This window comes from Pinus tabuliformis, chromosome 9 (genome assembly GCF_031772625.1).
Source record: "Pinus tabuliformis cultivar Carrire ecotype Pingquan chromosome 9, CPIR1, whole genome shotgun sequence".
Classification (NCBI taxonomy): domain Eukaryota; kingdom Viridiplantae; phylum Streptophyta; class Pinopsida; order Pinales; family Pinaceae; genus Pinus; species Pinus tabuliformis.
Genome location: NC_142307.1, coordinates 1,322,795,173 through 1,322,821,771, shown reverse-complemented (window position 1 = coordinate 1,322,821,771; position 26,599 = coordinate 1,322,795,173). Strand labels below are relative to the sequence as shown.

The 26,599-nt window shown below is 41.0% G+C and overlaps 1 protein-coding gene across 2 annotated transcripts in view; it reads right to left on the bottom strand.

Moving 5' to 3' along the window:
- LOC149153397 (DNA-binding protein) overlaps positions 1-26,599 on the bottom strand; it is a 413,454-nt gene that overhangs the window by 309,714 nt on the left and 77,141 nt on the right. For both annotated transcript variants that reach the window (XM_089442331.1, XM_089442330.1), the window contains exon 6: positions 10,556-10,720. In XM_089442331.1, the coding sequence (XP_089298457.1) occupies positions 10,556-10,720 (165 nt within the window). The remainder of the gene's footprint in view (positions 1-10,555; positions 10,721-26,599) is intronic.

Sequence of the window (26,599 nt, the reverse complement as noted above, 5' to 3'; positions counted from 1 at the left end):
AACTGCACAAGTTGTTTCTCCAAGCCCCATGGACTTCTTCTTATAATCCTCTATTGAGACTTCAACGGCCAAGATTAGATCTTAATCGATGGCTAGGATTAACTTGAAGTCGATTCGTTTGAGTTTCTAGAATATTCACACCATAACTTAATTAATTATGATTAATTAGTCATATTCCCTAAGTTTAGACTTCATAAATATTTAAAAATTGATGGAGCTCTCCACTAAGTCTTGCCTCAACTCCTCTTGCTGCAAATCGGCCCACCTCCTGTGCCACCTTGGAAAGGTTTCTAGCCCAAAATACTCTGGAGGAATAGCTGCCTCTCCTCGGAGACACTACTAAATGCCAATCACACTAGCCCTATGGCTTGAGGCGTTGCCCCAACAGCTGACAACTAATCCCAGATCTCCTGAATCCTTGTGAGGAAGGGGTCTATGCATTCCCATTTCTACATCCTGGTGCATTTCAGCTTCTCCTCTAAATACATCTTCTACTGCTCGGAAGTCCCTTGGTACAACGTGCAAAGTGTATCCCACATCTCCTTGGTCGTCCCTTGGCCCGTTGTGCGATACAATGTGATCTCGAACACCGTCAAGAATCAACCTCTTTGCCCTTGCCATCTCCTTTCTGTATTCCTTCAGCTGATCTGCATCCTGGGGACTAGCTACCACTGCATCAATATATGGCTTCAGGCCATATTCATCCAGAAGGAAGGACATTCTTGCCTTCCAGATGACATAGTTGGAAGCACCGTCCAACCTGTAATGATCTCATAGTCCGACAATGGCCATCTTAGATGATGTCAAAAGTCTCCTCGTCCCTTTCTGCTCAGTTGTTGCTACTCGGTCGTTGCTCAGCTGTTGTTACTTGGTCATTGCTACTACTCTAGTGTTGCTGCTACTCAGTAGTCGCTCAGTTGTTGTTACTTGGTCATTGCTGCTACTCTGTCGTCGCTCAACTGTTGTTACCCAGTCGTCGTTGCTACTCTGTCGCTGTTGCTACTCGGTCGTCGCTCAATTGTTCTTCAGCTATTCGCAACCCCTTCTGGAGTGAGAAAAAACTGCTCACAACGACTACTAATCTGCAAGGGACTTTGAACTTCTTGAGACTAGAAGTTCCCTGAGGAAAATTTTCCCTTTGTGTGTGCTCTTCCTCCTCCCGATGCTAGTTCTACTCTAGCAAACTGTTGCGTCTAGCTAGAGATTTGCTCTGCAAAAAAAATATTGGTTGCTCCCTCGGCCTTTGGAAACCCTCGACCTGGAGAGATCGAATTTTTCTATCCCTCTCAGAAAAAAAATCTATTCTCCCATTCAACATCTTGGCCAAGGTGATTGCGCTGCCTCTGGAGTTTCGAATTGTTGCCCCTCTCTGAACAGCGGAACTCCCTCTTCGTTCGCTACTGATTTCTCCGGCTGATCATCTGTGCTTCGATACCATGTGAAAAATCAAAACCCCAATTCCTAATGCAGCAACTAGAAATAATTCTCCCAATTGTTAAATTTATTAATAACAATTTATTTACTGTGTGCTACAGCAAATATTTACAGCAAATATTGAATCAATCACACTGCAACTTACGCAAATAAACTGCAGAAGAAATAAACACTAGAAGAAATACTAGCGCACACACATAAAATGACAGTTATTTTTGGACCAATGTCCTCGGAAAAACCCAACTTGGGAAAACCGGTGCAGCAGCTAAGGGTTTTATTATTATGCAGCAGTGAAATAGTCTAAGTACAACTAGATGTTGAAACTAACAATCCTACAGAGAAATACTAGTAAGAAAAATCTAGTGAGGAAATTTCCTCACTCCACAGGCAAATCTCGACACTAAACTCAGCTCAAATTGAGCCATCCAAATTGCCTCTGCGTAGTCACTGCCTCACCCTAACGCAGTTGTTGTTGCTCTAAGCTTGGAACAGCTTCTCCTCAAGCCGTTTGACCAGCTGTTCTCTGAGAAAACATCTCTCCTGGCCTTTAGAACCTCTGCCCAGCTTCTGACACTGAAATTTTGCTTCTCCCCAGCAATTCGACTTTGCCTCTAGAGGCTACTGCACTGCTCTACGTCAACCTCACTGTGGCTTCTTTGCCTCTCTACAAATGCACTCACTAGATCTGGAAATCTTCCTTTGGCTTCATTGTCCCTGCCCCTCTCTCACTGCTTCGATTTCTCTGGCTCTCTCTCCGGCAACTGAATGTTGCTACTCAGGAAATCGATCTGCTCATGAAATCAAACTGCACAAGTTGTTTCTCCAAGCCCCATCGACTTCTTATAATCCTCTGTTGAGACTTCAACGACCAAGATTAGATCTTAATCGATGGCTAGGATTAACTTGACGTCGACCCGTGTGAATTTCTAGAACATTCACACCATAACTTAATTAATTCTGATTAATTAGTCATATTCCCTAAGTCTAGACTGAGGAAATATTTCAAAACTGACTAATAATCTAATTAAGTCATTTCTAGGTGGAATTTCTAGAAACGATTTCTGGGTTTTGGAGATCTCATGCATTCTAGCCTCTCCACAAAATTTCAAGGCTAGAACACATCTGATGCTACAAAAACTAACACTGTAGACCATCTGTAAGGGTTGGGATGATGATATAAGCTCTCCCTCTATAGCAGGAGAAATCCTCTGGACTCTGGAACACTTGCCAAGTGAATGGTGCATGTGTGGAGTTAGTTGGGCATGGTGAACCAAGTGCATCATCCTAATCCAAAAGGTGGAACGACTGGTGTTGGGAATCCATGAAGTACGCTCTGTTATGGTGGAGACCCATGACTCTCAACTCTCACCCTACAAGTGCCAATGTGTCCCTTTAGAGTGTTAGGACCCCGTAGAGAGAGACCAAGCCCCAAATGGAAATCCACCTGCAATCTTGCATAAGATCCAATGCGTCCCCTTCCCCTCCAATACAACAAATCATTAGAGTAATCAAGTAAAAGAGCTTACAAGTCATGGAATCAATGGGGCACTTCATGGTCGCATGCCCTTCCATAGTGGCATTTGGCATGTACAAGTGTCTCCAAGCTCAATAGGGGGTTAACCAAGGACCCTATTAGGTGGTTTCAACCTCTAAAGGGGGTGACATGTCCATGGTACATCCCTCAAATGGTAGGTGGCAGATGATATAATAATGGAGCAGAGTGGGGATCAGGGGAATCATCCAGACCACATGTCATGGTACAAGGGTAGTTGTAATAAGGGAAGCCCACACCTGAGTATATGAGAGTAGGAGGGAGTAAATCGTGGTACATGAGTTACCCCAGCCTTTGTTTTTCCGCCCTTCTTCATGTCTTTTGCCTTTGACTAATTTTTCTTCATAACTGATCGGGGCTCCAGGGGATGAGAGCATGATGTGTAATATGTAGCAGTGGATATCCTTTTAAGGTGGGGCAATTCATTGCCCACCAAGGGTTGGGATAATCATGGGTTCCTTAATGATGGAGGGGGCTCATTTAGAGCCGATATCAACCAGAGTGATGGCCATGGGTTAGGGGTAGAGCTCATCTCTGGCTTTTTCCCACATGCTAAATTTGTATGTTCCGGCCATCTTTTGCATTTTGTGGTACATTTCCAGTTAAGGGTGGCCAAATTATGCTTTTTCTTTTCTTTTTAGCTACATCAACCTCTGGGGCATCGTTTCAGGCTCGGCCCAAGGTGTGGACAAGGGGAAGGGGAGGCTAACCACGGAATCGAGAAGTTGAGACAAGAATACGGATGTAACGCACTCTTTCCACCAAATCCCCCCACCAGACCATTTCCAAAAGTACCCATGAAAAGTCATACCTTTAGGGTAGGGAGGCCCACCTTCAAACATACAATAATGACAATTGGTCGAGGGACCACATGGCTGGCTCAGGTGGTGTAGACAATGGCACATTGAGCTATCTAGCGGCTGCAAGGGGTTGTTGGCTGTCGGCTGAGGACCATCTAGGAGAAAAAAAAAACTCCTATATACACTACCCACAGGTGGTGGGTAACATCTTACTCCAACTAGGACATGAGCTCTCGGAGAGGCCATGAAGCTACTCGAACGGGAGATCATGAGAACAACAACAATCTCTTGGTACTGCAAACTTGTTATCTACACATATCAAAGACCAAGCACACGAGGTGGCATGTTTGTGGTGTCTTATGATCACCCATGCTTAGTATTAGGTCGTTAAAATCAACAAGAAAGTAAAAATGCAGTTTTAATCTAAATGCAACTAATCTATTATGAAAATATCATATCATGTTAGTTCTAATGCGAAAAATCAACATGCAATGCATCCTACACTAACATGCATATATTAAGGCTAATACTAAGTGTAAACATAAGGCTAGTGCAACCAACATATCATCATATCAATATACACGTCTGCTAGTATGATTACTCATGTAGCAAATCCCAAAGCGAATGCGGACACAATCACATGGAGGATGAAGCAGGTGGAAGGTGGGAAAATACGATCTCCATTCGAGGTAAAAGGAAGCTTTAGGAGAAGGTTAAATAAGTCAATCTAGAAGTGTGGGGCTTTCCCTATAAGTACACAATGGTGGAGTGAATGATCACTCTCAAGAACTCCCTATCACAATCATTGTTTATAGTATCATGCTTTGTAGGTGCCACAAGGACATGATGGGAGGAGAAAGGAGACTTGAAACACATAAAGGGGGCAACAAATCGGTTGCTCAATGGAGTAATTGTATTCACAAACCCAAGGGTATTATGAGGAAGGAGGGATGCATCTAGTGGATGGTTCTTCCTCAACATCATACCTAGGAAGGTAAGAAGGGCCCATGGTCACTAGAGCTCAGATGAAAAGGGGTGAGGGAATCACTTGAGGAAGACTCATAATGATGAATAAGAGAAAAAGGCAAAGGGGAGGGTGAAGTGCTATATTCAACGGGTTTTTCTTCCTCAAAATCATAATCTAAATGCTCAAGCAATTTGAAATAAGGATAGGTAGGAGCAAAGGCCTTATCAATTTCATCACCATTAGGTATCAGAGATAGGGTCTCCCCTAAAAGGAAAATCAATCATTTCCAACTACCCCCTTTCATGCAAGGGAAAATGATAATTATCCTCCCCAAGAGTATCGATGGATATGTCATCATAAACAATGCCAGGGAGGACCAATCTCAACCTCATCCTCCTTGTCGGTGTCATGAATGGGAGCACAATCAAATTGAGGAGCAACAATTTCCCATTTCCCTTTTTCAATACGGATGTAATTTGCAATGTCAACTTCCAAGGGGTTAATGGGACCACCTTCCCCAAGGTTCTCTGAAGGAGAGTCCTTAGGAGTAATATCCTTGAGAAAGGTAAGGCTAGCCTCAACTTCACTTTCCATAGACTCATCCTCCCCAACACGTGTTCCCAAAATCATCTTTTTCATCATGTGGACATAAGGAGGACTCATGTTCCTACTCATTATTTAGATTCTCAAGGTCCTCTCCAACCTCTTCATCTTCATGGTCATCCTGATCATTCAATTGATCACATTCTACGGGGCTTTGTGATTGACTATAAATTTTTTATTTATAAGGTCAGTGAAAATGTTAAAAGCATAGGTTTGGCTAGCATATTCAAAGAGATGACTAGGATCCTTCTTATAGGCACACATTATTGTGTAGAGTTGTTATTGTGTTGTCCTATGAAACCTGCACATGAATCCTTTATCCGCATTCTCAAACAAATCTTGACAAATCTCGCCACATTGGTCCACATATTTTTGTAGTTCCGGAAGGTCTTGATCATCGAGTTTTTCAAAAGGAGAGCCAAGGATAATTTTGTTTTGACAATAATCCATTTTTCATGATTTTGCATATTATGATTAAAATAGAGTTGCCAAAGTGAATTAAAATGCCTTGATAGATGCTTGCTACACCCCACAAGCATTAACTTTGAAGTTCAATGAAGAACTAGGGCTTCGTTCTTCCAACAAAGTCACCAATAATGATATGTCAATATGTTGTATGGGGAACAAAACACACGTCTCATGTCCTCGACAACGACGCCAAAAAAGTTACCGCTCAAACTAGCAGGGGTCTTAGGAGGGGATCCTATAGAGCAGCTATTAGGTCGAGGGCAACAATGGAGCGATAGCCCACTGTCACCTCAGCTAAGGCTCCCTGCTCTTTATGGACTTTCACCGATGGGGGGAGTCTCGGTATGTGAGGAATCACTAGAATAGATATAGTCAATAATAAGATAAGGAAGTGATTCCTAAGCCTATTCGCAAGAGAGACTCAATTAAATGGGTTGTTTTCTTTAGAAGCAAAGTGATGGGCTCTCTAGGAAGGTCTAAGAGGGTTTTTGAGGATAGCGTTTGGGAGTATGCTCCGTTAAGGAAGCCCCTAGTCTCAAAAGCCATTATGAATGCTTGGCTTCTAAGTGATCTTAGTGGAATTGGAGTTAACAAGTTGCAGGACCACCAAGGGCCAAGTGGACCCAAAATTAGGTCAAGGAGTTGACCAATCAAGGATGTACTTGACCTAAATGGGGAAAGGGAAGAGGATCAAAGAAAGAATCTTGCTTTGATGATTTAGTGTTATGATCCCAATGAGGTTACTAGCCAATGGGAAACAAAGGGCAAGAACTGATCTTCGAGCTAGGGCTTGAAATATCTCAAGATCCCACCGTCGGAATCTTGTGAAAATTGGAGGACTTCTTGAATACACACCATCGCATTTGTGGGCAAGAGATCGAATTATTTTGATGGGTAAATAGTGAGAAAAGTGATGCCCTAGGTGACCTATGGATACTAGACCTAGAAAAAGAGAGGAAGGTGAGAGGAATTCTCTTTGAAAATGATCACCTATGGAAGGATCAATGCCTAACCTTTGGGGAAGATGGAGTCAGGATGAAATTTGTGATTTAGACTCTAGAGGAACGACACCCAATCAAGGAGCCTCCTAGACAACTTTGCATGGCAATTAGGGCATGAGAGCAACTGCTAGAAGAATTTATACTTCAATTTGCAATAATTGATGACTTATCAAGATATGTTCAATATAAGCAATCTCTTGGAACATTCACCCTTTCACACATGATACACGAGATGATGCAACGCTACAAAAGATTAAATTTCCACAATTTCGCGTAAGATAAGCAGTAAATTTCAGATCTAGTATAGCAAAAATCCCACCAACATCAATGTATTAAAGCAAATAGCAAGAATAGACATGAAAAGATTACTTACATGTGCAAATAGTATATCCAATCACCAAAATTATGCCAACAATGAAGCTCCAAGACGAGAGAGATATCCAAACATCAAAATTCATCCATTACATCCAAAATTCTCCTCCAAAAGGGATAGCAAAAATCTTACAAGAGATAAGAACCCAATCCAAGTGATGATGATGAAAATGATAAATCTCACTTCTATTTATACAATTCTCTAATGAATTTGATTTAGCTAAATTGGCCTAATTGAGCCCCTAAAATAAAATAATGTCCATAATAACAAAACTTTTGGTGACAAGCCCACCAACTAGCTTAATAACATAATAAGAAGCCTCTCAAGAGGGTCGAATGATGAACAAAGTGAGTCGTTGGGCCTTTGAGGAGGTCTAATAAAGTCCAAGGGGTGCCATGATGAAGAACTGGACTCCAAACATAGGGGACAAGGGGTTGGCCCCTTGTTTTCCAAGCAAGAACTGATGGTGCTCCCAGGTGGGTGTAGGGGGGCACAACAACATCCTCATGGGTCTCCAAGTGGATTGAAAATGCCTGTAGACTATCTTTAAGGGTTGGGATGATGATATAAGCCCTCCCTCTGCAGCGGGAGACATTCTCGGGACTCCAAAACATCTGCCAAGTTAATGGTGCATGTGTGGAGTCGGCTACGCATGGTGAACCAGGTGCATCATCCTTATCCAAAAGGTGGAACACGAGCAATGAACGAGTGGTGTTGGGGATCCATGAATTACGCTCTGCTATGGTGGAGGCCCATGGCTCTCAACGCTCACCCTACATGTGCCAATGTGGCCCTTTGTAGGGCTAGGACCCCGTATAGGGAGACCAAGCCCCAAATGGAGACCCACCTGCAATCCTGCATAAGATCCAATGTGTCCCCTTGCCCTCCAATACAAACACTCATTAGAGTAATCAATGGGGCACTTCTTGGTCGCATGCCCTTCCATAGTGGGCTTTGGCATGTACAAGTGTCTCCAAGCTCAATAGTGGTTTAACCAAGAACCTATTAAATGGTTTCAACCTCTAAAGGGGGTGACATCATGGTACATCTCTCAAATGGTAGGTGGCAGATGATATAATAATGAAGTGGAGTGGGGATCACGGGAATCATCTAGACCACATGTCATGGTACAAGGATAGCTTTAATAAGGGAAGCCCACACCTGAGTATATGAGTGTAGGAGGGAGCAAATCCAATGTGTCCCCTTGCCCTCCAATACAAACACTCATTAGAGTAGTCAAGTAAAAGAGCTTATAAGTCATGGGATCAATGGGGGCACTTCATGGTCGCATGCCCTTTCATAGTGGGCTTTGGCATGTACAAGTGTCTCCAAGCTCAATAGTGGTTTAACCAAGGACCCTATTAAATGGTTTCAACCTCTAAAGGGGGTGACATCATGGTACATCTCTCAAATGGTAGGTGGCAAATGATATAATAATGGAGCGAAGTGGGGATCACAGGAATCATCTAGACCACATGTCATGGTACAAGGGTAGCTTTAATAAGGGAAGCCCACACCTGAGTATATGAGTGTAGGAGGGAGCCAATCGTGGTACATGAGTTACCATGGCCTTTGTTTTTCCACCCTTCTTCATGTCATTTGCCTTTGACTGATTTTTCTTCATAACTGCTCGGGGCTCTAGGGGAGAGCATGATGTGTAATATGTAGCAGTGGATACCCTTTTAAGGTGGGGCAATTCATTGACCACCAAGGGTTGGGACAATCATGGGTTCCTTAATGATGGAGGAGGCTCATTTCGGGCCCATAGGAACCAGGGTGATAGCCATGGGTTAAGGGTAGAGCTCATGTTTTTGTCCTTTTCCCATGTGCGAAATGTGTATGTCTCGGCCATCTTCTGCATTTTGTGGTACATTTCTTGTTGAGAATAACCAAATTATGATTTTTCTTTTCTTTTTAGCGGCATCAACCTCCGTGGTATTGTTTCGGGCCCGACCCAAGGTGTGGACAAGGGGAAGGGGAAGCTAACCCTATGTGGATCCAGTGGAGACATGTGGACCCGAATGAGAAAATATAAGAACGGGGCTAAAACAAGTGGAAGGGGAGTGATGTAAGTGGTATCGGGAAGTGGGACCACGCAACCAAAATTGGGATTTCCCATGGATGCCAACCCTGAAGCCAATTGCCAGTAAAGGAGATCCCATGGGACTAGGACACAAGGGTAACCACGGAATCGGGCAATGGAGACAAGAATACAGACGTAACCCACTCTTTCCGTCGAATCCCCCCACCAATCCATGCCCAAAAGTACCCTTGAAAAGTAAACGAAATTACTCAACCAAACCAATGAAAAGTCATACCTTTGGTATCGGGAGGCCCACTTTCAAACATACAATCATGACAAGTGGTCAAGGGACCACATGGTTGGCTCAAGGGGCGGAGACAATGGCACATTGAGCTATTTGGTGGCTGCAAGGGGTTGTTGGCTGTCAGCTGAGGTCCATCTAGGAGAAAAAAAAATCTCCTATATACACTACCCACAGGGGGTGGGTAACAGACCAGGCCACAACCTCTGTGGGTTTGACTGCGGAGCTGCAAACCCCAACGCTTAAATATGTTAAAAGAATTATCACAATGCCATATACCTTGGATTATGAAGTTTTGGCAGAGCCAAAATCCTTTGAGCTCAATTTTAAGCCTGCATATTTTTGTAAACAAAGTGCTTGAGAGCTTGATTTTGCAGCAACTGAAAGGGGGTTTTTGGTGGCATTTTGGAGGTCACTTCTTGGTAGCAAAGAGCTTTTTTTCTAACAAGTTTTTGGAGGCTTTTGTTGATATAACAAAGAATTTCAAGGCTTAGCATCTGAATAATAAAATAGGCCACTCCATCGGAGGCAGGACCCAGAGACGCAGTCCACATTGGATGAACTCGTTATCATGTGGTTGTCGTTATTATTCTCCTCTTTTTTATCTTTTCAATTGCAGCGTCATTGAAGTCTTTCATGCTTGATTTAAACTGTAAAGTTGGTTAAAATTAATTGTTCATGCTTGAACATTTTTACGAGCCATGTCACTTTAAAAGATCCAGATCATGATTAGTCACCACGTCATTGTGGGTACTCTTGGCTTCATCTTCTTCTCTCCATAACATTAAATTAATCCATCAATTACTGGCTTCCTCATAGGGGAAATATCAATGTGTTGTAAGATGTTATATGTGAAAGAGAGATGTATTATCTTATTTTCTCTCCATCTAGTGTTAGTTTCTGTGTGTGTGTGTGTCAACCCTAAAGTTATACAAATCAATAACAGAAAAATTAGAGTCTTTTAAAGAATTAATTCAGTAAGTGAACATATTGCCATGACACGATACATAGCATACTTGGTAGAAATACAAACTTGTGAATGATCAAGTCCAGTGTTGAAGGGGCTAAAAGAAACAGCCTTCTTTGAGAATGTAGGGGGCTTCTCCCCAAATAATACAGGAACCAATTCTGCTGCTGGTCCCTTCTGTACGCCCTTGCTCAGCTGTATAATGGTGTCCTTTAGTCTTCGATATGTAACCTGCATAGGTATTGATTTATTTTCAAGGTTCATCACGTTGGTAAAAAGCTATTTTAACAGTAAAATATATCACTCAAGAGGATCTGTAGAAACCAACAAAAAAGGTAACCTACATGATCACTGAAGATCATATGACTCCTTGGCAAGGAAATATCTTTTAAAATGAAGGATTAACCTTTCTTTAGTAGAAGGCCTAACATTAATGTCTCTACTACATGAATCACATCAATTATGTCCTCTTTGCCACAAAAAATAATCAACCATCATTCACTAAAGGAAAAAAAAAATGTCAAAGGTCAGTAAGTATGCAAAGTAGCATTATTTGATCTTCGATCAAGAGATGAAATAAAAGGATGTGCTCTCAACAGGAAAGTGGGACTGACTTATAGTACTTTTTAACAGGAAAGCAGCATTTGTAGTAGTTTCTGTTCTTGGAGCAATGCATGGAAACATAACTTATTTATTCACATTACAAGCAGTACATATAATTTGTTCAAGCAGAAAGGAAGAAAAAACTTGTTAAGTTCAATCATTGTTTCATCTTAGTTGCTGAAGCTTTCTACTAAAAAATTTGATCAATTGATGTAATGCTCCCAAAAGGAGCAGTAATTTATTTTATACTATTTGTTTTTAAAATGCTGCATATATTAGACTTTAGTTCATAGAACAAGTGTGAACATGTTAACAGTGGAAAAAAGAAATAAAGAGAATACTCAGAAAGAGTTAATTTGTTGTCACAGCGAACCATATTACATTACAAACCACAAGGTTGCATATCCACTTTTAAATAGAATGTGGAATCTCTCCACATATCACACCTATTACATCCACTGACACTTGTCCTACACGTTCATTTCAAATTGACAGCACAGAATATTCCAACCAACACTTGTTCAGTGTCACAGACAAAAAAGACTTGTCAACACAAACAAACGCCCTTCCTACAGCCAAGCATCCACTAACTTGATAAATGGGCAATATTTCCAGCATCAGAGAGAAAAGAAGAAGGTACAATATCAGCTTTACAGATGATGATGACAGCCCTGAAATATTTCCTCAAATAAGCTCCAAACCTGCACAAGATATCTTCAACTGCAGCCCAAATGTCTAGGGACTTTTCCACAATGAAAACACATGTTACAAGTGAGAGGGAGATCTCCTTTTATAGGCCCTCTTTACAAACATATACAAATAAAATATTAACTAGAAATTTAAGTACCCCTAGAAGAGGGACGCTCCACCAAACAAGCCTTGGTTTGGCCACTGAAAAGGTCAAAAATCCACATGTCACCTCCTCAAGCTAGATATCCCATTAAACAATTGCTTTTTCTTAATGATTATTTGTCATTCTAGAGTTTTCCAAGTGAGATGTCTTCCTTAGGAATATCATCTGATAAAAAAAGTTTTAAAATCCCCTTCTAGACTCTTCTAAGGGGGCTTCTCCATTCTTCTAGTTTCAAGGCCTTCTTTAATAATATTTCCATGAACATACGTGCCATAAATAAACCCCAAAGTGACATAGAAAGTTGGACAGCTCCTCAAATAAGGTGTGATCAACTTTGTAAAGGGCTTTGAATGACACACGTCCTCATCACATGAGGGGCATTCCATCTAGACTGTCACAATCATAGTGCCAACCAGTTCACTCATGCCTCCAAATATGAAGAACTTGCGTCACAAGATCTGAATGGTAACCATAAACGTGATCATGTCTCCAAATATGTAAATATGCATCGAGAAAGGTGAATATGAATCAAAAGTAACCATAATGAAGAATTATACATCCATAATTGTTATAATACTCCCCTATTTTTCACGCCTTGAATGATCTACGTTGATGTTTGTAGCTTGGGCAGGTTCTTTTCGACAGGCCTAAATGTCTAGGTGTGTAGAACTTGCCCAAGATCTCCTTAGACACTTGCTCTAGTGTGAGCAAGTTTCTTTTGTAACTTAAGTTTTGACATAGGAAAGCACATAATTATTATGTTGGCTAATTGAGCTAAAGTAAACTTAAGAAAAGTGAAATAATTACTTTAATGATTGTGTTTTAATCTCAGCCCTTTATCTCAAGAGAGGCGAGATATAATCTCAACCGTCAATCACTTTGGAGATTAGGGTTAGGGATTTAGGTCAATGTAAAGTTATAAAAGCAAGGCTAAAGAGGAGGAGAATGTTGAGAATTCAATAGGGCAATGTATATGTTAATTCTCTTAACTTGATAACTGCTTGTGTTAGCTTTTTACTTATTAGCTTTGATCTTTCTTATTTCAATGTGCAATACATCAAACAGCTACCAAAACAGTAAGAACAATGACACAGTATGTAGGCTACAAGCTAGGGCCAAAACCCCTCCTCTTGAGGGGAAAACCCGTAAAATCTCTTCTTATCTTTAAAATCTTTCAATTGACGAATACCATCACCTAGAATCAGACAAATACCCTCCAAGATCAAGTCTCCGTTAGCCTCCTGCTACAATATCTTCGACCTCCCAGTAAATCCGAAATTCTGCCCCCAGCAACTACTGCAACTACTATTGCTTCTCTAGGAGACTTTGATCTCCCTCTAACTGCTCTTCCCTTGACCTCACTTGCCTTGATTTGAGTCTTAGGGCTAGTAGGAAACCCTAAGAGACCTTCGCTTGCCTTCTTGCTCTTCTTGCTTCAAAATCAAACCTTAGACTTGCCCAGTGCAGAAACCCTAACTTCGCACTCCCAAAAGAAAGTAGAGAGACCCAAAACACTTCGACTTTTCTTGTCCTTCTTCTTCGCACTTCCTTCTTCGTCCTTCTACTGCTTCCTTCTTCGTATGAGAGATGAGTGAGTGAATGATCCAAATGGAGGACGAGTTCCTCTTATATATAGGCTTCCTTCAAGGGTGGACGTGGCTCTTCATGTAGGCCAACTTGACAGCTTATGTAGGCCAACTTGATCTTGGGGGTAATTTGATATTTTCATGACAAAATAATTTTTCTTTTACAATTTACAATGAGCCCATAGGATCTTTCATATATGACAATGACTCTTATACCTAGGACAAACCCTAGAAGCACTCAATGGGTGCTTGACCTATAAAATAAAAGAACTTGAGCATGAAACCCATGCTCTAATAATAATATAATTTCTTTTTCATTTTATATATACAAGATTACATTTCATACTAATGAAGACCAAACCTAGTTACACATTTTTCAACACTCCGTCTTAACTAGGGAGGTATTCATAGGAGGTACATGGTCATTCCCAATCTCAACAGATCTCATAAGAAGAGTCGAATTAGTAACCCATCTCTCTAGCATCATAATAACTAGCATTGTCATATAGCAAGGCCTTGACTAACAGCTCTATCTCTCCACAAGATCAGAGCACAATCCTAGTGAGACCAATGATGTGTAGAAACCATCATCATTGTCTCTCCAAGGTACATACCCCACCTAGGTGTTCCCAGAATATGACATCTCGTTGGACTATTCATATCTTGGGTAGCTAATCCTCAAAGAATATCAGTCCACGACTACTCTTGTCTTGAATGCCCTACCACATTCTCAAAGAGTATCGAATGTCAGATGGTTACCCAACCCTCCATTCTTTCTTTCCAAGTGAAGACAAGAATGTTGTGTCTATCCCTCCCTCTCAATCCGAGAGGACAAATCCACCAAACCAAGCTTGTCCCTTAAGTATACAAGCTTCTTGTTTGGAAGTGATTTAGTCAATATGTCTGCTACCTGCTCATCAGTGGAGATATATTATAGCTGCACCACACCATTTTGCACTGGCTCTCGTATATAGTGATACTTGTTGTTGATATGCTTTGTCTTGCCATGAAACACTGGGTCCTCAGACAAACGAATACAACTTGTGTTATCACAACGTATCTCTGTAGGGTTTATCGGTCCTTCAAATAAGTCAAATAACAGCTTCCTTAACCAAACTGCTTCTCGGCTGACTTCACGTGCTGCAACATATTCTGCATCGGCACTACTCAAAGCAACGGTGTTTTGTTTTCTGCTCATCCATGAGACCATAGATGATCTCAGACTAAAACATCCTCCTGTAGTGCTTCTTCCATCTTGTTCAATGCCTCCCCAGTCGGAATCTGTATAACCAATCAATTGAACATCATTCCTTCTATCATATTTCAGGCAGTAGTTGATGGTTCCCTGCAGATATCTTAGGATATGTTTTGCTGCTATCCAATGATCATGTTTCGGCTCCACTTGGAATTGACTAAGTATATTTACTACAAAACATATGTCCGAACAAGTATTCACCAAGTACATTAATGAGCCAATCAATTGTCTATATTTGGAAGGATCCACAGGGCTTGATTCGAAACTCCTTAGTCTTTTCAAGTTTGTGATCATCGGAGTGGTCATCTCTTTACAGTCCATCATGTTGAACTTCTTCAAAATCTCAATCACGTACTTTCCTTGACCTAAATAGACTTCATTAGGTTCCTGCCAGACTTCTAGTCCCAGATAGTAATGCATCAGCCCCAGATCCTTCATGTCAAATTTTGCTGCCAATTGCTTCTTACATTCTTTAATTCGACCTTCTACACCTGTCAAGAGAAGATCATCTACATATAGAAGAATGATTACAAGTTCATTGTTTACAACCTTAATATAGAGGTTTGAGTCAGCAAAACTTTTTGTGAAGCCTAGTCTTTGTAGATATGCATCCATTCTAGCATACCATGCCCTTGGTGCTTGCTTGAGGCCATATAATGCTTTCTTTAATCTGCAAACATATGCCTTCCTATCTTTGATTTCAAATCCCAAGGGTTGTTCTATGTAGACTTCTTCATCTATTGTGCCATTTAGAAACGCAGCCTTGACATCCATTTGGTGGATGTTCCACCCCATCGATGTTGCCAGAGAGACTAATGATTGAATTCTTGTGTATCTTGTTGTTTCAGCAAAAGTTTCTTCATAGTCGATGCCTTCAAGTTAATAGAAGCCTCTAGCCACAAATCTTGTTTTATACTTATTTATACTTCCATCAGCAGTATGCTTGATCTTATAGATCCATTTGGAAGTAACTACAGATTTGTCTTCGGGCTAGATACGATCTCCCAGACTCCATTCTTCATTATAGATTGATATTCTTCATTCATGGCATCTTTCCATTCTCGATGTTCTATAGCCTCTTCAAAAGTGGATGGTTCTGCTTCTATTAATTTTGTCATGTATGCAGCATACCCAAAGTATCTCTTGGGTCTTTTACTTTCTCTAAATGATCCTTGAGTTGCCCCATGACCTTTTGCATCAAGTAGTGTAGATTTCAACCAATTAGGTCTTTTCCTTGTTTCTTGAGTGACCACGGGTTGAATAGGTTCACTAGGTCCTTCTCACTCATGGTGAGATCCTTCTTCCTTGTCAACTTCTTCCTCAAACATAGGAAGTTCTTCGTCATCAGAATCTATAGAAAGTTATTTTGATTTCTTGAATGTTATGCTCTCATCAAATATGACATCACGACTAACTTCAATGTGATGTCCATCTTTCATATAGATTCTATAGGCTTTCGATGAGTTACTATACCCAACAAATATACCTTTCACACCGAAAGGATCTAGCTCCTTTCTTTTGTCCTTTCGTATATGAACATACAAAGGACATCCAAAGATTCAGAGATGATGGACAGATGGCTTTTTCCCAGTGAACACTTCTTCTGTAGTTTTATTGTCTAGAGATCTATGAGGACATCTATTTTGTATGTAGACTGTTGTCTTAGTTGCCTCACCCCACAGAAACTTCAGTAGATCTTGATTGTGTATCATTGCTTTTACACTTTCTTCAATGGACCTGTTTTTCCTTTATGCAACTCCATTTTGTTCGGGATTGTATGGAACTATCAGCTCCCTCATAATCTCAAATTCCTTACAGAATGCTATGATCTCCTTGGATGTATATTCTCCTCCATTACCAGATCTTAGTATTTTGATCCCTCTTTCTGTAAGGTTCTCCACTTTAGCTTTGAATTCTTGAAATTTAATAAATATTTCATCCTTGGTTTTCATTAAGTAAACCTAGGTCTTTCTTGAGTGATCATCTATGAATGTGACATAATAAAGATGTCCTCCAAGTGATTTTGGAGTCATAGGGCCACATACATCAGAGTGAATGAGATCCAAGATTTTTTTTGACCGTGAAGCACTGCTTCCAAATGGTCTCTTGGTATTTTTTCCTAATGCACATCCTTTGCAGACACCTTCATGATCCTCCTTTAGATTTGGTATTCCATCTACTATGGAATTTAGGGTTGGAAGGATTTTGAAATGTAGATGACCAAACCTTCTATGCCAAAGTTCACATGGACTAATCTCAGTGTGAACTAGAACAAACAGAATGTTGTAGAGGTGGATGTTGCTTCCATCTTCTAGCTTTATGGATGATGATCCAATGCTTTTCACAGGATAGCTCTTGTTGTCTCCAAGTTCCACAGAGTAAGCGAATTTTCCTTTTGATAAGGTCTTTAATTTATGAGAGTGACTAGTCATGTGCCTTGATGCTCCACTATCAATTACCCAGATGTCTATGTCTTGAAATGTCCCAGAGAAAGCAGAGAAGAGTCCTTCGTCATTTTCTATGATTGATTCCTTCCTTGAAGATAATATGAGACTCCATACCCTTTTGATGCTTTTCTTGAGATGGCTTGCAATCCTTTTGATGACCTTCTTCATTGTAGAGGAGATCTTCATGATGCCCTTAGATAACCAAAGCTCTGATACCATGTTGAGAATTCAATAGGCAATGTATATGTTAATTCTCTTAACTTGATAACTACTTGTGTTAGCTTTTTACTTATTAGCTTTGATCTTTCTTATTTCAATGTGCAATACATCAAACAGCTACCAAAACAGTAAGAACAATGACACAGTATGTAGGCTACAAGCCAGGGCCAAAACCCCTCCTCTTGAGGGGAAAACCCATAAAATCTCTTCTTATCTTTCAAATCTTTCAATTGATGAATACCATGACCTAGACTCAGACAAATACCCTCCAAGATCAAGTCTTCCTCGGCCTCCTACTGCAATATCTTCGACCTCCCAGTAAATCCGAAATTTTGCCCCCAGCAACTATTGTTGCTTCTCTAGGAGACTTCGATCTCCCTCTAACTGCTCTTCCCTTGACCTCACTTGCCTTGATTTGAGTCTTAGGGCTAGTAGGAAACCCTAAGAGACCTTTGCTTGCCTTCTTGCTCTTCTTGCTTCAAAATCGAACCTTAGACTTGCCTAGTGCAGAAACCCTAACTTCGCACTCCCAGAAGAAAGTAGAGAGACCCAAAACACTTCGACTTTTCTTATCCTTCTTCTTCGACCTTCCACTGCTTCCTTCTTCGTATGAGTGATGAGTGAGTGAATGATCCAAATGAAGGATGAGTTCCTCTTATATATAGGCTTCCTTCAAGGGTGGACGTGGCTCTTCATGTAGGCCGACTTGATCTTGGAGGTAATTTGACATTTTCAAGACAAAATAATTTTTCTTTAACAATTTACAATGTGCCCATAGGGTCTTCCATAAATGACAATGGCTCCTATACCTAGGAAAAACCCTAGAAGCACTCAATAGGTGTTTGACCTATAAAATAAAAGAACTTGAGCATGACACCCATCCTCTAATAATAACAATAATTTCTTTTTCATTTTATATATACAAGAATACATTTCATACTAATGAAGACCGAACCTAGTTATACATTATTCAACAGAGAAGACACGCCATACAGCAGCACAAGATTGAGAGAGGCATCTCATTGAGGAGTGTGTCAAAATTTGGAAACTCAAATCCTATTGCAACAACTAGAAATTATTCTCCTAATTGTTAATTAATTTTAACAATTTATTTATTATTTCCTACAGCAAATACTGAATAACTCACTGCAACTTACACAAATAAAACTGCGGAAGAATAAACGCTAGAAGAAATGCTAGCACACACACATAAAATAACACAGTTATTTTTGGACAAATGTCCCCGGAAAAAAATCAACTTGGGAAAACCGGTGCAACAGCTGAGGGTTTTAATATTAAGTAGCAATGAAATAATCTAAGTATAACTCAATGTCGAAACTAGCATTCCAACAAAGAAAAACTAGCAAAAAATCTAGAGAGGAATTTTCCTCACCCCACAGTCAATCTCCCGGCACAACTTGCCTTCATAATTTCGGCCTCTTAAAGCTCTGTGTCAGCCTTTGCACTACTCTGCGCAGCTCGCTGGACGGCTTGCTTCGGACTGGACTCCGATGAAGTTATTCTACCTTCTGCTGACTAGAAAGATGCTTCTCCGTCACTCTGGGACTCCTTCCCGACCTCTGGAACTGAAAACATCAGTGTCTCCCAGCAAAACAACTTTGCCTCCAGAGGCTACTGCGCTACTTTGCGTCAGCCTCTCTATGGCTCTTCTGCCTCTCTACAAATGCACTCACTAGATCTGGAACCCTTCCTTCAGCTTCACTGTCTCGGCCCCTCTCTCACTACTTCGATCTCACTGGCTCTCTCTCCAGCAACTGACTGTTGCTACTTAGGAAATTGATCTGCTCAAGAAATCAAACTGCTCAAGTGATTTTTGCAAGCCCCATCAACTTCTTCTTATAATCATCTATTGAAACTTCAACGACCAAGATTAGATTTTTATTGATGGCTAGGATTAACTTGAAGTCGATCCGTGTGAATTTCTAGAACATTCACACCTTGACTTAATTAATTCTGATTAATTAGTCATATTCCCTAAGTTTAGACTTAGGAAATATTTAAAAATTGACTAATAATCTAATTAAGTCATTTCTACGTGGAATTTCCAAAAACAATTTCTAGGTTTTGGAGATCTCATGCATTCTAGCCTCTCCACAAAATTTCAAGGCTAGAAAACACCCAATGCTACAAAAACTAACAGAGCGTGATACTCTAGTGTGTTGGGCCCAAGGAAGTGCAGATGCCAGAAAGGGAGTTTGAAGATCCAAATCAGCCAAGGGGATCAAGGACCGATCTAAGGCTTGATCTACTAGATCAAATACAAAGCATTGTGACAAGAGCCCAAGTAAGTTCAGAAATTAATGAAGAATTATTGATTGGGCAGAATCTATTTATGTCATTGTGATTGATACTGGTTGTTTTTGCTTCCACTAATTAGGTTATGAATCTAGTTGTGCTTTCATTCAGTAGATATGTAATTTGCTAGGTCAAAGAATTGTCAGGTGTTAGGTTCATAGGAAAATTAACATGGTATTAGAGCGAGGAAGTCTAAAAATCGATCTTTGAATCACGCAGAAGCTAGATTCATACAGTATCCTCGAGGACAAATTCAGTCGCAATCATATGAGGCAAAAGAAATTTTTAGGGCCAAGGGAAATCGGTCGCACAGTGGTACGGACACCCAAAAGAAAACAAATTGCAAGGAGCCAAAGAAAAATTTAAAGACAAAACAAAACAAAGCCAAAAAATAAAAATAAAAAGGTTGTAAGGGGTTGACAACCTAAGTGAGTTTTCAAACCCACTCAATTGTTAGTTAACAAAGGAGATCATGCAGGTGGGCATCAGTCTGACGTAGGCACTATCAGGATGACGACAAGAGCTTGGCAGAATAAGGAAACAACATAGATGTGGACGGAAGGTCAGCTCGATGTGGAGGAAGCAACTCAGGGCAATGATAAGCAAGCTCAGGTGATTGCATGGAGCAGGGTCTGAGCGCCAGCGGACAGGAAATTACAGGACCCAATCGTTGTGACAGAGGAAAACTGTGGAGTGTCAAAACAGGGGAAGGAAAAACGACAGCACAAGCCGCAAATCTAGTCAACAGTGTTGCAGCAAGCCCATAAAGAAATAGTAGCATCGAGCCAACCAAGTTGGGGATTAGCAACAGCAATCAAGTGATTATGTGTCTATGATTGAGACTACATCCAAACTTAAAAGTAAAACGACTAACCTGCCAAGGCCAGCAAAAACAATAGCAAAATGCGCAATTGATCGCAATGTCGATGCGTGCGGACAAGGGCGAGGGAGAGCCATCACGCGGTCATGGATGTCAGATCAGAAAAAATAAAAAATAAAAAATAAAATGTCAAAAACTACACCTAGGCCAACTCATCAGTCGGGAGTTGAGCGAACCGGCAACAGGGCAGAGGATAAGCCAAACACGTAGGTATAGGAGTCATATGAAAGTCATATGGGAGGTATAACAATACAACTGAGCAAGGTTAACAGCGCAAAGCAGTTTTAAGGCCAATGTATATGACTACATCGTGATGGGGCAACCCATATAGCTAGAAGTCTTTTTTAGATCACATTCACAGTTGTGCCAATAGAGTTAACCAAAATTGCTAGCATGATTAGCAAAGGTCAACCCTCAAAGGGAAAGATGGAGACCATACTAATCAGGGTGTGATAGACAAAAAATTTCAGTTGATTTTGCTGATGGCAACAACTGGCCCGAGGTTCAAGCACATGTTGGAAGGCACTTATAATTTCAGTCCATGGAAGGAGACAATAGCATTGGTTTTCATGGCGAACGACCAATGGGATTTTGTAATAACCCAAGTTACAAATCCTTTAGATACTACAACTCTGGCAATCCACAATTTGAAAGATGTGAAAGCCAAATGTATCACCATGGATGGGGTGAAGGATCATGTGATCCCTCACATATCAAGAAAGAAGAGTGCCCATGAAATGTGGACCACTCTGAAGAACCTATATGACAGTGATAATCAGCTAGAGATTATCAAGAGGAATAAGGGAAACCTTGGGGAAGAGCATCTCAACCTCTGGGTGTGTTTTGTGGAGCTTTTTCTGTGAGTTACAGGCAGGTCGTATTTTCCAGTAGTTGGTGGAGGACGTGGTATTTGGGGGCCAAATTTCGGGGTCAAAACCAAGCCAAACCCTTTCTGGGTTTTGGCGGGTTTTGGTTGAGGAGCTTGAGATTAATTTTGCAGACTGTTCTGAGGACCGGAGGTGGGGTTTCCAGCGGTTCCATTCCAAAAGACAGTGCAGATTTATGGGCAGCGCAGAGCATCATTGGAGCAGTTTTTTCTAGCACTTGGGCTTGTTATTTTGTCACCTGGGCTTTGTCACGCTTGCCATTGAGGCAAGCCCAAGTGCACTCCTTCCATACCATTGTAATTTGCTCCAATTGATTAATAAAATGGCTCAACTGGTTCTTATTTCTGGAGTTTATATGGGTGTTTGCTGAATGTTTGAAATTTCTAGCGTTGTATTTGTTATTTGTTTTGCATATCATTGTTTTTCCTAATTTGGAACATTACAGAAAGAAATGAAAGAAGAAGAAGAGATGCTTCAAGTGACAATGAAGAAGATCGTCACCCACAAAAGAAGTCAAAATTCCCCAGGTATGAAAGTAATGTTGCAAATCAATCTGAATATATTCTTATTTCTGCCCTTACTAGTTCATCTCCTCCAGATTCATGGGATAGTTGGTTGGTTTATAGTGGGGTCACTCATCACTTCTCTGGTTACAAGGAAGTTCTCTTTAATTTGGTAGAGAGGGAGTCAAATTTGAAAATCATTCTTGGAGACAACTCCACTTATCCCATCAAAGGTTTTGGATCCATCAAATTTCATTTGATTTATGAGGAATCCATTGTACTACATGATGTAATGTATGTGTCTGGGTTAAAGAAGAATTTGGTATCAATATCCGCTTTGGAAGACAAAGGGATGAGAGTTGCTTTCATCAAAGGAAAGGTTTTTACTTGGCCTGTTGGATCACTTATGAGAGATGCATTCACTTTGGGAACAAGATATGAAGGACTCTACAGGGTCACTGGAAGACCACTAATAACATTGGCTCATAATACAAATCATCTAAGCGAATTATCGCACCGAAGGTTGGCTCATCTCCATTATGATGCCCTTCCGAAATTGGAGAACTTGGTCTCAGGGATTCCAAAGGTTCAAGCTCAACATGATGGAGTATGTTTGGGATGTGCTAGTGGAAAAATGACAAGGGGACCATTCCCCTCTAGTGAAAACAAGGCCACTGAAATCCTCCATCTCATTCATTCTGACATATGTGGACCGATGTTCATGCACTCTATTAGTGGATATCTCTACTACATCACATTCATTGATCAATTTTCAAGGAAGACATGGATATGCTATTTGAAGCATAAGGATGAAGCGTTCAAAACATTTAAGGAGTTCAAATCATTGGTTGAAAATCAAACAGGGAAGAAGATCAAAATATTCAGGTCCGATAATGGTGGAGAATACATGTCAAATGAATTCATTGAATTTTGCAAAAAGGAAGGTGTCAAGAAGGAAACAATTGTGCCATATACTCCCGAACAAAATGGTCTAGCTGAAAGGAAGAACAGGTCTATAGTAGAAGCCACTCAAGCGATGCTCCACGATCAAAAGTTGCCTAAATTTCTTCGAATGTCGTATATGTTCAAAATAGGGTACCTCATCAAGCTTTGGAAAACAAAACTCCCGAAGAAATATTTAAAGGTGTGAAGCCCGACATTAGTCATCTCTGCATATTTGGATGTCCCGTATATTTCCATGTGCCGAAGGATAAAAGGATTAAATTGGAGGCTACTGGAAGAAAAGGTACATTTGTTGGGTATTCTGAAAATTCTAAAGGATTTAGAATATATATTCCTAGTCAAAGGAAGGTCAAAATTAGCAGGGATGTTACATTCGATGAAGTTGTCACTCTTGGAAAAGAAAGAGACCTTCCTCCACTTATTGCTCCTGAGAAGAATGGTGATATGGATATCTTGGATGGCCCGTCCGTGCCCGAATTCGAGACTGATATTGTTGATGATCCCATGGAGCTCGTGAATCCCTTAGATTCTCCTCTTAGTAATCCTCCTACTAGGAAGAGACCACTTTGGCTCTGTGACACTCTTCAAGGTGTTGATATTCATGTGCCCGTCTGAAGATCGTTTAGAGAAAGGAAGAAGCCATGCAGGTACCAAGGATATGTTGCAGCCATGAGCACTATGATTCAAGTCGAACCGTTGACATTCGAAGAAGCCGTAAAAGAACAAGTTTGGAAAGATGTATGGACGACGAATATGAATCTATTATGAAGAATGATGTATGGGATGTTGTGTCGAGACCAAAGGGGAAATCCGTGGTAACTTCGAAGTGGATATTCAAGATCAAGCATGGAATTGATGGAAGCATTGAAAAATATAAGGCAAGGTTTGTGGCTTGAGGATTCTTCCAGAAAAAGGGAGAAGATTATGATGATATATTTGCACTTGTGGCTCGATATACAACCATTCGTTCGATAGTTGCCCTTGCCGCAAGTGAAGGATGGACCCTTCATCAGATGGACGTAAAGACCGCATTCCTCCATGGCATGTTACAAGAAGAAGTATACGTTGAGAAACGACAAGGATTTAAAGTAGAGGATCGAAAGACATAAGTTTGTAGATTAAAGAAGGCATTATATGGTTTGAAGCAAGCCCCAAGAGCATGATACGCCCGCATAAACAATTATTTGGTTAAGTTGGGATTCACCAGAAGCAATGTCGATCCCAACCTCTACTTCATGTTAGTCCAAGGTATGTAGCTGATTTTGGTTTTATGTGTTGACGATCTATTCCTGACAAGTAGTGAGCCTTTGATAATCGAGTGTAAGAGGGAGCTATCCTCTGAATTCGAGATGAAGGACCTTGGACTCATGCACTATTTTCTAGGCCTTGAGGTGTGGCAAAGGCCCGGTGAGATTTTCCTTTCACAAGGAAAATATGTTGTGAAGTTGTTGGAAAGATTTGGAATGATAGAATGCAAGTCCCTACCCACACTGATGGAAATGAACTTCAAGAAGTTATGTGGAGAAGCTGCAGGACCCAATTTGGCGAATCCATCTGAGTATAGACAGTTGATTGGGGCTCTGATGTTCCTTGTGAACACCCATCCGGACATATGCTATGCAGTGAACACGTTGAGTCAATTCATGATCGAGCCTCTCCATGCACATTGGACCGCTACCAAACACATTTTGAGATATTTGCAGGGGACGATTACACTTGGTCTAAGATACTCTGTCGAAGATGTTCGACTTCATGGATACACCGATGTTGACTGGGCGGGAAATGTTATCGATAGGAAGAGTACGTCAAGATGTTGTTTTAGTCTTGGATCTGCCATGATATCTTGGATGAGTAGGAAGCAGAAGTCCGTAGCATTGAGTACCATCGAGGCAGAGTATATTGCCGCTAGCATGGCTAGTTGCGAAGCAGTTTGGTTGAGGAAGCTCTTTGGAGAGCTATTTGAGCATGTCCTTGACACTAGAGTGATATATTGCGAGAAGAAGAGTGGGATCCATCTAGCAAAGAATCATGTGTTTCATGGCAAGTCCAAGCACATAGAGATCCGATATCACTTCATTCGATACATGGTGCAAAGAGGAGTCGTTCGACTCCATCACATATCGACATATGAGCAGATTGCATATATTCTCACCAAGGCTTTGCCGAAAGGGAAGTTCTTGGTCTTGAAAGAGAAGCTTAGACTAATGGATGTGACCCCTCCTGATAAGGGGCACCACTGATCGAGGACACTAAGCCATACTCTTCCTCCCTGTCTAAGTTCCCAAGGTGAGGAATTGAGATAGAGGGCTTCTGGGGTTGAGGAACTCTAGACAATAGGGTATCACCCCTATCTGTTACCCATAGGGTTGGAGTAGTAGTTCACCCTATCTTGGTCATTGCAGAGTATACCCCAGTTGGCATCATACCCACAAGTTGGGCTTGTTGGGATTATCCCTCCCCATTTGGCCAACGGGTGAGGAGGCTTGGGGGCGCGAGATCCTTACCCTTGGTAAGTCGGGTATCTCGCCCAAGCTATGATTATGATGCAAGTTTTCTACCACGACTCTTAAGGGTCATTGTTGGGAAGATCGGTAGGCAATAGGATGGGTTGAGTAGTAGCTCCCCTACATCACCTATTGCTTGATATGAGTTGAGTTGTAGCTCCTAAATAACATATTTCGGGGTAGTAGCCCGTTGATAAAGGGTGGTAGCTTTTGCTCCCCGTGATTCTTCTTCTTTAGATTCGAGAATGTTTTAGCAGATAGAGTTGAGCATATTTGTACACATGATGACAAGATTACACATTGATCGATGGACAGGTTTTGCAGGTGGAATTCTCCCTAGTTGAGAGGGAGTGTTAAAAATATGCAACTGTGGTCAAATTCCACTTTTGACTACTCATTTGATGGAGATGATGATGCAATTGAGTTCCTCTTTTCGAGAGGACCAAAATCGACCTAAAGAAATTGGTTTTTGATTTTGTGCACCCACTCATGGATATTGGATCAGGTCGGCTTCACTCTCATGCACACTTGGACAGGTTGGCCTCAACATCAAATGGACATTGTTGGATGCCCCTACAAGCTTATAAATACAAGTGACCTATAAGCTCATTTGATCATCATCACATCAAAGCATCTTCTTCTCTTCTATCTAATTCGGTTCGACAAGATCGATGGAGGAAAGGTCGTACAAGGGTCTGAAGTCACAGATCTGAAGTTTGCACAAAAAATTAGGGTTTTTGTTCAGGACGCACACATGCACAGCGCAAGGAAATCTCATCCACAGACGCTCGCATGCTAAGTCCAAGGTAGCGTCTAGGAGCTACAGACGCTCACATGCTAACCTAAAGGGAGCATCTAGGGGTTTGACTATAGTTGACCATCATCTGAAGTTTTTTGAAGTTGTCTGAAGTCTGAATCAAACTGTCTCTGATATATTATGCCACTGTAAACACTAAACTGGTTTCTGAAGTTGTTGGGTTGTATTGCTGATCATATTGTATTGGGCTCATTGTACTCTCTGCTAAACATTTTATGACAATCTAATAAAAGAAGAATTTCAAAGGGTTTTCCCCCTAGTGGGGTTTTTCCCTGGT